Genomic DNA, 12,272 nt, shown 5'->3' with positions numbered 1-12,272 from the left:
AGCAACTGACAAACACACATAAATATATCCGGGAACGGTGATCGCATGCTTACTATGCTGGAATCCGTGGCTCCCTTTAGGCCACCAATACCGTGCAGAGTCTGCTGTCCGTATGCCATATCTGACCTGGATGGCACCATCAACTTACCTACATCAAAGGGCCTTTCTATATTTCTTAGCTACGTACTATGAACTCTTTAAACATAAACAAGATGAAAAGCGCACGCTATCATGCTCCGATTCAATACCACATGGTATACTCATGCTACATCATTGCCTCCGCTGTAAACACCGAAAAGAAAGCCAAAACACCGCAACCGAAAGAAAGCACATCATCCCCACATAAGCACAAGAAACATCAATCAACCTCAGTGAAGAATCTCCTGTTTATTTCTTAGGAGTCTCCACGTAGTTGGGGAAACAATCCTGAAGCGTCTTGCTATGCTTATTAGCAGCATGCTCAGTCAGGGCCGGACCACGGGTAGTCTTGAGGAAAGTCTGTCTGCAAACAATGCAGATGATATCCTTAGCAGCCTCGTTCTATATTCCGTAAGTCTAACAATCAAGCAAATTCAACCCTGTCCAAGAGATCAACATACAACTTTGAGCTGCGACTTCGCAGTACCCTTGGCATCTTTGGCATTGCGCTCACGCTTAGAGGCGGCTTTGGCTCCCTAGTGACATCTCATCAGTCGCTTCTCCTTGGGAACTTGAAAACAGGGAGATATATATTGAGAGCCCTTACGTTACCCATGATGACTGGTTATGATAATAAACCTGAAATGGCTGTTGCAGGTGAAATGCGATTTTGGGGAGTTTTTTGTTTTTGGTCGGGATGAAATTGTGGGGGGCGGAGAAGTTTTTTTTTTTCTTGTTCCTTTTTTTTTTTTCTGCCTTTTTGCCTCTTGCGTTTGGCTGGATGAGGTCTAGACCGGAACCGTTGATACTGAATAATTGGATACGGAGTACTACACCTACTATACCGATGTATACTTCGTAAATTATCTGGTTATTTACTATGTTCCACTACATCGCTACTATTGATTAATAACTACTTGTTTCTAAACCATTCCAGACTCTTGTTATCACATAGTTATATGCTGCTGTCAGTTATTCAGAATTAGGCAATATACTCGTTAGTACTACGTATGGTCCGTATATATAATTCTGTCTCTTCGCGGTACCGGCACCCTAGTGGCTCACCTTACTTATATGTATGTACCTCTATCCAAGTCAAAAACAACCAACAGCACTGGATTAGACTAAAACTTACCACATATTAATGATTAACATTGCCCCAGTTATCATATCCTGTTTGTTTTTAGGAAAGGAATTCTCCAGCCCGATATTAATACCTAGCCCCAAAGTGTAGACTACATAACTGCCACCCATTTATTAAGGCACCCCACCCCATACATTTATTTTTCTTCTACAAAATGTTCGGACTTGATACAATAGGACCGTTCCTGTTTTATTCGAGATTCTGAAGTATAAAAATAGCTTACTTTGTGAAATGTACTGTAAAGAAAAGGGGCTTTTCAAAGTTCACAGGACCCATGGTTCGCGACGCAGTTCTCAATAGTCAGGGGAAATCTATTCAACTAAACAATTTTCATAACGATTTGATAAGATATCTTCATATTATCATAACTTCATGAACCATACATGGATAATCCACACTTGCGTCCTACTTTACCATCTAGCCAGACATCTCAAAAAATATATATATACAAAGAAACAAAACCCTAAAAACAAAAAAAGAATCAAGAATCAAACTCCGGATTCACCCACCCCGGCACCTTCGCCCTCGATCTCAAAAACGCCCCATACCGCTGTAACACAGCAAACACGCCCGTTCCAGCCACAAGCACTACCAAAGCCTGAGCTGTGAATGTCCACGTCCATCCGGAAGATGCCTGCCAGTTTGCGATGAAGAACTGTATCTTGTTAGCGTCGTGGTTAATTGGTAGATAGGTATGAGATACGGGGGTATGTACAGGGTTGATAAAAGCGCTCAGGTTGAGGAATACAGCGTAGAAGATGACGACGCTGGTGGATTGGAGTGGGTAGCTGTCGATTATGTAGCTGCTTGTTACGGTGTTGCCGATTTGGATTCCTGATGAGACTGTTGTACCCATGTATTAGTTACTGTGTGATGGAGAGGGGTATGAGAACTCACATAGGAAGAATGCTATTTGGCCGATCATCCAGTGGTAGTTTTTGTCGATGCTGATGCCCCAGACTATTAGTCCGACTTTTGGTGTCCTTGTTAGTTTTTCCTCTCTACCGGTGGGGTCTTTGGGTGATATGGAGGAAAGTAGACTCACTTGCAGTGATCAATATGGCAGGATAGGCCAGCCATAACCTCATCTCTGGTACTCGCACTCCCTCGTTCTTCCTCGCTAACCGCTTGACAATATAATCACTGAGTCTTCCTGAGCAGCACACCTCCGATACTAGCGTGCCGATAAATAATCCCAGAAATAACAGGCCCTGGATCAACGGCGAATACGTCGCATACGCGGCTGGTACCATCGTTATCACTGATAACACCCACCAATACCAAAGAAATGAGTATCCGATCACAGCGAGGACGACAACAGGAAACTGAAAGGTAAGGAAGAACCGCAGAGTGGCATCCCATGGTTTCGGATGGCGTAGGCCGGGGATAGGACGGATGTTGAAGAATTTGAGAGCTTTTGCCCGAGGTAATTTATCCGTCTCTGTAGTCTGTAATGTTGCTTCGCGCTTCTCTTGGGGCTGTTCGATGTCTGTTGAGTATGGAGAGGGATCTTTAGGCATGTGTTGGAGCATGCGGGTGCGTGGGTAGAGGGTCTCGGGCATAAAGAAGAGTTCGAGGAGGAGTAGGACGGCGAAGAGGATGGCATTGAACCAATTGATCCATGCTGCGCTCACGAGATTGAGGAACCCGCCGACTAGAGAACATCATGTTAGTATATACAGTAAAGGCCTGCTAAGTGCTGATATCGGCCGGGAGGGCGGCGTACAGGTAGGGCCAAGAAGGAGTCCTGAGTCGATGGCCAGAACCCATAATCCTAGTTTCTGTCCACGTTCGTAATCAAAGAAAAGATCATTGACTGTTTTCATCAGCGTCTTGCCAATATAGAAATTAAAAGCGTAAGGAATACATACCCACAGCCATGCCCACTGTTGACCCCGGACTGACACCGAACCCTTGAAAGAATCGAGCAGTCATATACCCTCCATAGGTATCAGCCACCGCTGCTCCGATAGTAGCCACCAAAGAGATAGCTGTCCCTATAATGAAAATGATCCGACGCCCGTAGATATCACTCAATGAAGACCAAAAAAGCGGGCCCACGGACAAGCCTAGAGCGGGAATAGCCACGGTCCAGTTGACCTGTGAGTAGTTGATGTTGAACTGTGACTGGATCTCAGGGAACGAGGGAACGGTCGTGGTAGTGATGTAAGTGAAAAGAAAATATCTGGCTTGAGTCAGCACTCTCTAGCTCGACTATGAGACAAAAGCATTATACTTTAGCATGACTATTCCCAGAATAGAGTGCTTCTGAACCCTAGGCCAGTTCAAAGGGTCCAGGGGATCAGAGGTAGGCGGGGGGTGTATTTTCACCCCGTCTCGCTCGACACTCTCAGAAGGGAATGGTGGACGTTTCTCGTCACCATGAGCTATGTCGGTATCCATGTGGCCGGGGAAAATCTCCGTTTTCTTTTCTTCGTCCATATTTATGAAGTCTAATTTGGTGCATGGGATTTGGGGCATGTTTAATCAGAGTATATATACAAATTCAGGTGTACAAAGTTATCAGACCCTCGTACTTTAATGTGTAACATACGGTGCCTGCATAAGAACAAGGATCAGAATAGTTCAATGTACAAGCCATCGAATCAGGCCCTCGAGACATATCAGAAGCATGCCTTATCTCTTCGGTCGTAAATTAGGGTTCAGAAAGACAGCACGTTCCGAGGGAATACTTAGCAGCCATCGTTCCAACCAATAGACGCCACAGTTTGACTGCCACTTATGTTTTCCTTTTATATTTCTTACTCCGTGTTTTTAATTATCTCTCGAGAACGTTCAGAATATACAAAGTTATACCCGCCAGTAAAATAGCTAAGCCTTCCAGGTGGGTCACCGTTCTCACGGTATGTCTAACACTATTCATGACTCGTCTAGAACAACTGGCAGAAATTGAGTCTTCAGCTCAGACCCCGATAATTTATTCAATTAATCGGTTGTTGTAGTAGATGTAAGACTGATTGTAATAGCGAGATCCTTGAAGCGGTTTGGAAGTACACGTAAATGGTCTTAAGAGTTAATCACGCATGTCTGCTTGTCATCGTGAGTCTTTATTTGATCTATATTGATCTTCTCACCAGCGCTCTGAGCTTATGGTTTGCTGTTTCTATGCGCAATGCCCAATCTCCTCGTACGTTATCATTGATGTATAATGGCTAAATCTGCTGGTGTTACCATCTCGACCACCCCATTTCATCATCTATTGGTGTATAACTCGCTAAACTAGTCTTTGTAGAGGATACCTGCGATTGGCCGAGATGCATTGAAAGCCGCTATCTCAATAAAGTAACCCCACTATAAAACAGTCTTAACAAGCCATAATCCAGTTCTTGATCTAATACTTTAGATCTACAAGAAACCATGTAGACACGCCCCCTAAAAGACCTAGGTATCTAGAATAGTTATACTAGACATAAGATTAAGAGCTTTCAATTCAGCGCTTTTAGTTGATATTCTATACTCCGTATAGAAATTGAGAAATCGGCAAAATCCTTTAGCGCTACTAGGCCCTACTAGCAAAGCCCCGCGGGGTATCTGTGCATTTCCTGTTGAAAGTATCAATGTTTTTCTACAGCATAGTCAGTATAAGCGGCGAGTCTAGCCGTAGCCAATTAGTCCTGTAATTGTCCACGATAGATAGAATCAAGTCTTTGATAACGCCTCGAACGGAACGTGGGGTAGCGATAAGAAAAGGTCCAGTTTGAACAACAAGTAAGGGCATACGATCCTTTCCTAATCGGGAACTTGTCTGGAGAAAGCTAATGAAGGGAGAATATCCGCAGGGAAGTGGGACATTCCACTGACTTACTTGCATCATAACTGATAAGAGATGCGTTACCACATAGAATGGTGACTCGGCAATTTGGACCATCCTTTATCATGATCTCGGCAGTTTAATGACTTCGTAGGATTTCGGAGACCAGTCTGGTTTATGTGGGTCAAGCCAAGAACATGATCGAGGCTTCGTGTTCATTCCGATGTATTACTATACGAGTAATCTGTATATTGTTTGCCCCTTTGTATGAGGCTTTTATCGTTGTTCTTGGTCCACTTGTGTACTTGGTACTTACCGAATATAGTCAATAGTTTCAGCAGTCTGCAAGGTGTCTATGCAGCAAGTAATATAGGGTCGTGGCTCGCTTCACTTCAAATGTAGAGATTCTCTTGTATGTACAGTACTGTTTAACTAGTTTACCACTTCTTCTGTCCGTAGAGATGTATCGTCAACGTTCTCCTCGCTATGGCGACACGCCTAATATCGAAGAAGAGCCAACTGAATATACCTCTCTCCTCCCCAAGCCAACCGATCTCGACAGTTCTGAAGATCCAGGTTGCTATGAAAGCCATGATTCTGACGACGAGGGCTGGAGACAGTATCTCACCGAACTCTGGATTTTGTTCAAGGGCTCTATCCCGGTTATACTGGCGTATACACTCCAGAACAGCTTGCAAACTGTGTCCGTGTTGATAGTTGGACGCTCCTCGCCTGAGAACCTAGCCACGACTGCGTTTTCCTTGATGTTTGCTATGATCACAGCGTGGATGATTGCTTTAGGTGGTACAACGGCACTCGATACGTTGGCCTCGTCGACGTTCACGGGGAGCTCAAACAAGCATGATCTTGGTATCTTGCTGCAGAGGGGCTTTTTCGTTCTGAGTCTTTTCTACATTCCCGTTGCTATCCTTTGGGCATGTTCGGAGCCCGTCTTCCTGCTTCTGGGTCAAGATCCCCAGCTGTCAAGGGACAGTGCGAGATTCTTGACCTGCTTGATTCCAGGTGGTTTGGGATATATCTATTTCGAAGTGATGAAGAAGTATTTGCAAGCTCAAGGTAAGACCCGACTGATTGTGCCGCCTCTGAACCCAGTCACTAACGTTGCTATTTTCCAGGCATCATGCGTCCAGGAACGTATGTGTTAATGATTACATCCCCCTTTAATGCCCTTCTCAACTACCTATTCTGTTACACCTTTGGGATGGGTTTACTCGGAGCGCCGTTCGCCACTGGCATTTCGTATTGGCTGTCTTTTATCTTGTTAGTCCTCTATGCCCGGTTCATTGCCGGGTCCGAATGCTGGGGCGGATGGTCGCGAGAGGCGTTCCAGAACCTGGGTACTTTTGCCCGCCTAGCTTTCCTGGGTGTCATTCACGTTGGCACGGAATGGTGGGCGTTCGAGATTGTGGCCCTGGCAGCAGGCCGACTGGGGACCATCGCATTGGCCGCGCAAAGCGTTATCATGACCGCAGATCAAGTACTCAACACAATCCCGTTTGGAGTAGGCGTCGCCACGTCGGCACGAGTGGGCAACCTGCTGGGCTCTCGGAACGCACCGGGAGCAGCCAAAGCAGCGAATACGGCGGCCTGGCTCAGCATTCTCCTCGGCGGGGTAGTACTGGCTGTGCTGATGGGAACACGGCATGATTTTGCGAAGATCTTCAATTCGGACGAGCGAGTTGTGCGCCTAACCGCCGATGTACTGCCGTATGTTGCACTATTCCAGATTGCAGATGGCTTGAATGGCAGCTGCGGGGGCAGTCTTCGTGGTATGGGTCGACAGCATGTCGGAGCGATGGTTAATCTGGTTAGCTATTACTGTGGTGCGCTGCCGCTCGGCATTTGGCTGGCGTTTCATGGCTGGGGTCTCAAGGGCCTGTGGGTGGGACAATGTATTGCCTTGTATCTGGTGGGGGCGTTGGAGTGGATGATCGTGGCCCTGAGTAATTGGAACAAGGAGGTGGATAAGGCGTTTTCGCGTATGGATGTGCATGAGCGATTGGAGGATGGACTGTAGAGTAGACTGTAAGGAGATAGGAAGTATGGAAGAGTTGTTCATTATTGTCTATGTCACTGTACCCCAGACTAAAGAATGTCAATTTCTCCGAGGACAAACCAGACGTTCTAGAAGTTGAAGCTAGTGGTCGTGCATTGATAAGAAGCCGATCGTCCACTCATATGAGAGATTCAGGATGGCGATAAGAACAGCTCTGATAACCTGGATCACTAACAGTCTTAGTAACCTTTACTAAATCTAATTTCCCTTCCTGGGCTTACATCATGAAGCTTTTCTCGTGTATCTTCTCCCCAAACTTTCCGTTTTGGGAAACTGGATCGCAACTCTTGCATTCGGCTGCATATTCAGATAGATAATAAATCCTCAAGCTGTCCCACCTCCTGTACCCTCCAAAGTAGGAAGTTGTAGGGAGTGGAGTAGATGCCAAAAGTATCTCATTGATCTTATCCAAGACTGAACTTCGAAGGTTTATCGGTGTCTCTCCTCTGTCCCTTGACTGGTTCAGTATGGTTGGTCCATTCGTGGATCCCGAGGCGCAAGTGGTGATTACCTGATCTCGAACATTGCACAAAAGAAGTAGTCAAAGCAAAAGTATGGGTTTACCAGGGCTATAGTTGGTCGGGAGTAGGTGAGGGGAGGGTGATTTGAGGGGATGAAGATTATGATTGCCGTGAAAGGGTCACATAAATAGCAGATTTGTTCCCTCCATCATACAAGAAAATAGATCCCAATCTTCCAATCAAATCAGTATTGAATCTGTCATTCTCTCTTCTCAACCATATCGAGTATCAGTGCAAACATGCTCGTCACAACAGTGAGCCTTCTCGCTCTGTCTGCTGTGGCTTCCGCCCATGGCAAGCACCAAACCCCCATGTCTGGTCCGCACCAGAAACTGTGGTATAACACCTTGCCAGGAGATGGTGGTACTCAGGTATGTGTGAAGCTACGACCTATACTTTGTATACATTCACGCTGACGGTCTCAGGCCGATTCTGTCTTCTCAGGCATTTCGACTTTCGCTCGCTTGCCCTACTTTCCCTGTCTCTCCAGCGAGGATGAGAAGTATGATATTGCCTTCATAGGTATGACCAGAGCATCAGCTTCCACTATTTCGTCCAAGAAATAACTAACATAGTACAGGTGCCCCCTTTGACACCGGCACCTCCTACAGACCCGGTGCCAGATTTGGTCCCAGCGGCATCAGACAAGGCTCACGCCGTCTCAATCTCTAGTACGCCTTTCCACCGACCATCAGAATGATCAAGACTAACAGACATACCCTTCAGCGGTGGCTACAACGTCCCCCTAGAAGCCAACCCCTTTGTCAGTGATCTGAAAGTCATAGACTGCGGCGACATTCCCGTCACCTCGTATGCCCAATATCCATCCACTTACAGCCGGAAAGAATTCTCCAAACTAACAAACAAACCCCAGCTACGACAACGCCTGGGCAATCCAGCAAATCGAAGAAGGCCACAACAGCATCCTGATGCGTAAGCCCTTCACCGACGCAAACGAATATGGCCTCTCTCGAGCAGGCAAGACCCTCCCCCGCGTCATCACCCTAGGAGGTGATCACACCATCACGCTGCCCCTGCTGCGCAGTATCAACAAGGCCTATGGCCCCGTCAGTGTCATTCACTTCGATAGCCATCTGTATGTCCTTAACGACACATCTCCACTATTCTGTATCCCAGAGCTAACATTCAACAGCGACTCCTGGAAACCAAAGGTCTTCGGTGGCTCCCCAAGCCAGGTCGCTTCCGTTAACCATGGAACTTACTTCTACCATGCGGCGATGGAAGGCCTTCTTAAGAACGACACGAATATTCACGCTGGTATCCGGACTACTCTTTCAGGTCCCTCGGATTATGAGAATGATGGATACTGTGGGTTTGAGATTGTAGAGGCTAGGGAGATTGACACAATCGGTATATACTTCCCCTCCTCTCCACCTTAATCACCCATATCCTCCACCAAAGCACAACAATAGCCCCCAAATAAAACCACAACTAACAAGAACAAGGCACGGACGGTATAATCAAAAGAATCCGCGACCGCGTCGGTACCGAAAACCCCGTTTACCTCTCCATCGACATCGACACGCTGGATCCTGCCTGTAAGTCCTTTCAAAACCAGTCCACGCCAACATACCACCATACCTACCCACCTCTCTTCATAATGGGACTGAACCTACCGATCTACAAAACAATGGCTAACAAGACAATGAAAATACAGATGCCCCCGCAACCGGCACCCCTGAAACAGGTGGCTGGTCAACCCGCGAACTGCGCACGATCATCCGTGGTCTAGACGGGTTGAATCTCATCGGGGCCGATATCGTGGAGGTTGCACCTGCTTATGATACTAATGCGGAGCTGTCGACTATGTATGTCCCTTTCCCTCTTTCCTTCCTTTCTTTGGTTGTTGTTGGAAATGAATTGCTTGGGTTTGTGTTTGCTAATGGGTTGTGGATAGGGCTGCCGCGGATGTGCTTTATGAGATTCTTACGATGATGGTTAAGAAGGGGCCGTTGACTGTTGATTCTGATGGATCTGTTGACTTGTAGATATCCTTTTCTTCTCTTTTTGGTATGTGGGTGATGAGATGAGTAGGTAGTCCGTTGGTTTGCTGGGTTTCATCCCGTCGTAACTTGTCTCTGTGAAGGAGAATAGTGATCATTGACTCAACAACGTTACTGACAAGCCCCATATACTATTCCCAATAGCGTCATCAGGGTAGCGTATAGAAACAGCTGTTCCAGGTTATACAATTGGGCCAGATTACACGGAAGAGAAAGTTTAGATTTACTAGTGGATGATCCGCAGATCATTATACATAATTAGCAAGGCATATGTCCTCTTTTGTCCTAGGGAATAAATATACTTCTTTTCAAGAACGGGACCATCGAACACATCACACTTCACTAGTGAAATACCCACTCTCAACTATCGATACTATATTGATAGCCATTACCTGCCAAGTCTTCTCTAGAGCAAACTATTGAATGCTGTTGCATAGTTTTGTCAAATGACTAGATTTCTACTTAATAACGGAGATCATCTCGTTTCTTTTAAGACGTGCTAAATCTCACAGAAAACGAGGAAATTTCTTCAACCTGGAAAATCTCGAAAGTCACAAGAGCTACGACTAGTGCCAAAGACCACTATATACCCAATATGCGTGTCTCCCTAACCACCATCTTCTCCTCCCTGCTCTGTACCGTCTTGGTCTCATCCCAGGACCTCGACACCTTCGACAAGAAATGTGTCGAGAATTATGGTGTTCCATCAGCAGACCCTGTTCCCGGCTCTTTCTCCAATGACGACTGTACGGATGTCGACGGGACACGTGGTGCCATACAAACTGCTGTAGACAAACTCGGTGATATGAATATTTACGCTGTCACCAAGCAGGTTGTGAACGGTATTAACTATGTCATCTTTGTTGTGAGTAATGGTCCCAACTATATGGGCAGGGTATACCGGCGATGCTGATACAGAACAAATAGACTCGCAACGAACGAACATATCGAGTTCCTGTTTACCAAGATCTGACAGGAACCTATTCTCTTCAGGAAGAAGAAATCTGCTACGTGAGTGATAAGCTACTAGATCAATTGACATCCCTACTATAAATCAGTGCTGACAGAGATGTTAATAAATAGACCGTGAGTGATGATAGTTAGTAAGATTCATGAGTCTAATGTACTTACCAAGAAGATAGGACGGTCCGCCGCCTGCACAAATCAAGCCGTTGGATTGCGGTTATTAATCCCTTCAAAGCTCCCATTCGATGACAGTACTGTATGTGGAAGAGTGGCGCGATATCGTCCACCTTGAGACCACCTACCAATCTCTCTTACGGCCAAGAAACATTCGGGCTACCACTTCAGGGCTGTGTTACAAAGGAAGCTCTCTTCTGGCTGCCTTGGTAGAGGGCTTTCCTTATAAAAGCTTGGCTGTCACTCGCCACTCGATATGGCAATGGATACAAGTTGGCGGGTCCCTTTTCGTAGGCTCTTCGTTTTTTTTCCTACTCGAATGGCTGAAGGAATCCGAGGGTGGGTGTGTGCCAAGTTTACTTGTGGACTCGATTTCATTCTCTAGTACAGTCCTTTCTTTCCTTTTTATCTTTGATTGTATTGATTCTTCGCAAACTGAAGAGGAGCTAGAGCTCATTTATGATTCATAGCAATATTTTAAAGCGGATGGCATTCTAGAACAAGTTGTTATCAGACCGATTTCTTCTCGAAATATGGATTAGTAGCCTAACTTAGCTAGCTCCTATGGTTCAATTCCAACGGTTGAACTCTCCAAGAACCGGATACAAAGCGATTACCAGGAACAAGTGTTTGGTGTCTCCAATTCGTGGTTCGACTGCCATTGCTCAGTTGGTCATCTAGCATTGTGTCTCGCGCCACAGCGCTCCAGCACGTAAAGGTGACGGTCAGTACATTGATGACTAAAGCCGCTGAGGAGTACGGATAAAAGACTGCAATCTATTGCATTCACTATGAGTATTGGGGCTGGAACGCTCGCTTTCCCGATACGTCATTCGTTACTTCAACGCGCTACGATCACATTTGCTGCTAAGATAGTGTTTTCCATACGGGAAGTCATATATAATGGCTTCCAAAGCTCATCCCTGCCCTGAAAACCCCCTTGCGCCTTTGGTCCACATAGGCTTTATCAAACATCGCTCAGTAGAGATGGCTTGTGTACTTGAACCAGGAGTAGACCAAGCTACAGCTGATCTGATCGTTCAGCTACAGCTCGAAGATGCCGGTTGTTATTTCGAATCTTCTAAAAGTAGAACCCGAGAGCCCACAGATGAGGAGCTGGCTTTTCAGTTACAGAATGAAGAGTTGGAAAACGTTTCGCAATTTCTAGTGGATAGGCGGATGGCTATGAGTTTTGCTGCCGCGGTCCAGGCGGATGGAAATATTCTGGACGATAGTGTTCTGGAAGAAGATAATGCAGTCAAAGATCGGAACATTGCCCGTCGCTGGACGGAGGATGGATGTTCTCTGGCTCCGGGGGATCACCAAGCACATCCGGAAGAATCGACGACCCTAGACAATGAGACTCTGGAAAAACTCCAGATCTTGTACATGTCTGGTTAGGAAGGCTACAAGGACAATCACGGGGTGGGAATCGCAAGGGAAGAGACTGGACAAG

The 12,272-nt window shown here is 46.2% G+C and overlaps 4 protein-coding genes across 4 annotated transcripts; 3 read left to right on the top strand and 1 right to left on the bottom strand.

Annotated features, from left to right (window-relative positions):
- Nucleotides 1-1,612: 1,612 nt before the first annotated feature.
- On the bottom strand, nt 1,613-2,535 carry AO090120000457 (putative MFS transporter; the record flags this gene model as incomplete). Its single annotated transcript, XM_023237743.1, has 4 exons — nt 1,613-1,634; nt 1,777-2,125; nt 2,180-2,254; nt 2,328-2,535. The coding sequence occupies 4 exons, from the start codon at nt 2,533-2,535 to the stop codon at nt 1,613-1,615; spliced, it is 654 nt and encodes a 217-aa protein (XP_023092539.1).
- Nucleotides 2,536-5,515: 2,980 nt separating this feature from the next.
- On the top strand, nt 5,516-7,092 carry AO090120000456 (MATE family efflux transporter; the record flags this gene model as incomplete). Its single annotated transcript, XM_001824111.1, has 2 exons — nt 5,516-6,131; nt 6,191-7,092. The coding sequence occupies 2 exons, from the start codon at nt 5,516-5,518 to the stop codon at nt 7,090-7,092; spliced, it is 1,518 nt and encodes a 505-aa protein (XP_001824163.1).
- A 799-nt stretch (nt 7,093-7,891) lies between these two features.
- AO090120000455 (agmatinase) lies at nt 7,892-9,661 on the top strand (the record flags this gene model as incomplete). The annotated part of the gene is made up of 9 exons (XM_001824110.1): nt 7,892-8,023; nt 8,078-8,174; nt 8,233-8,323; nt 8,379-8,462; nt 8,527-8,748; nt 8,806-9,023; nt 9,119-9,211; nt 9,331-9,481; nt 9,571-9,661. The coding sequence occupies 9 exons, from the start codon at nt 7,892-7,894 to the stop codon at nt 9,659-9,661; spliced, it is 1,179 nt and encodes a 392-aa protein (XP_001824162.1).
- A 610-nt stretch (nt 9,662-10,271) lies between these two features.
- On the top strand, nt 10,272-11,029 carry AO090120000454 (uncharacterized protein; the record flags this gene model as incomplete). The annotated part of the gene is given in 4 exon segments (XM_023237741.1): nt 10,272-10,541; nt 10,604-10,687; nt 10,878-10,898; nt 10,910-11,029. 4 exon segments carry the CDS (start codon nt 10,272-10,274, stop codon nt 11,027-11,029), a joined length of 495 nt encoding a protein of 164 aa, XP_023092538.1.
- Between the last annotated feature and the right edge of the window lie 1,243 nt (nt 11,030-12,272).

The sequence above is a fragment of the Aspergillus oryzae genome, chromosome 5 (assembly GCF_000184455.2).
Source record: "Aspergillus oryzae RIB40 DNA, chromosome 5".
In the NCBI taxonomy this organism is placed as follows: domain Eukaryota; kingdom Fungi; phylum Ascomycota; class Eurotiomycetes; order Eurotiales; family Aspergillaceae; genus Aspergillus; species Aspergillus oryzae.
This window is presented reverse-complemented; position numbering and strand designations above follow the sequence as displayed.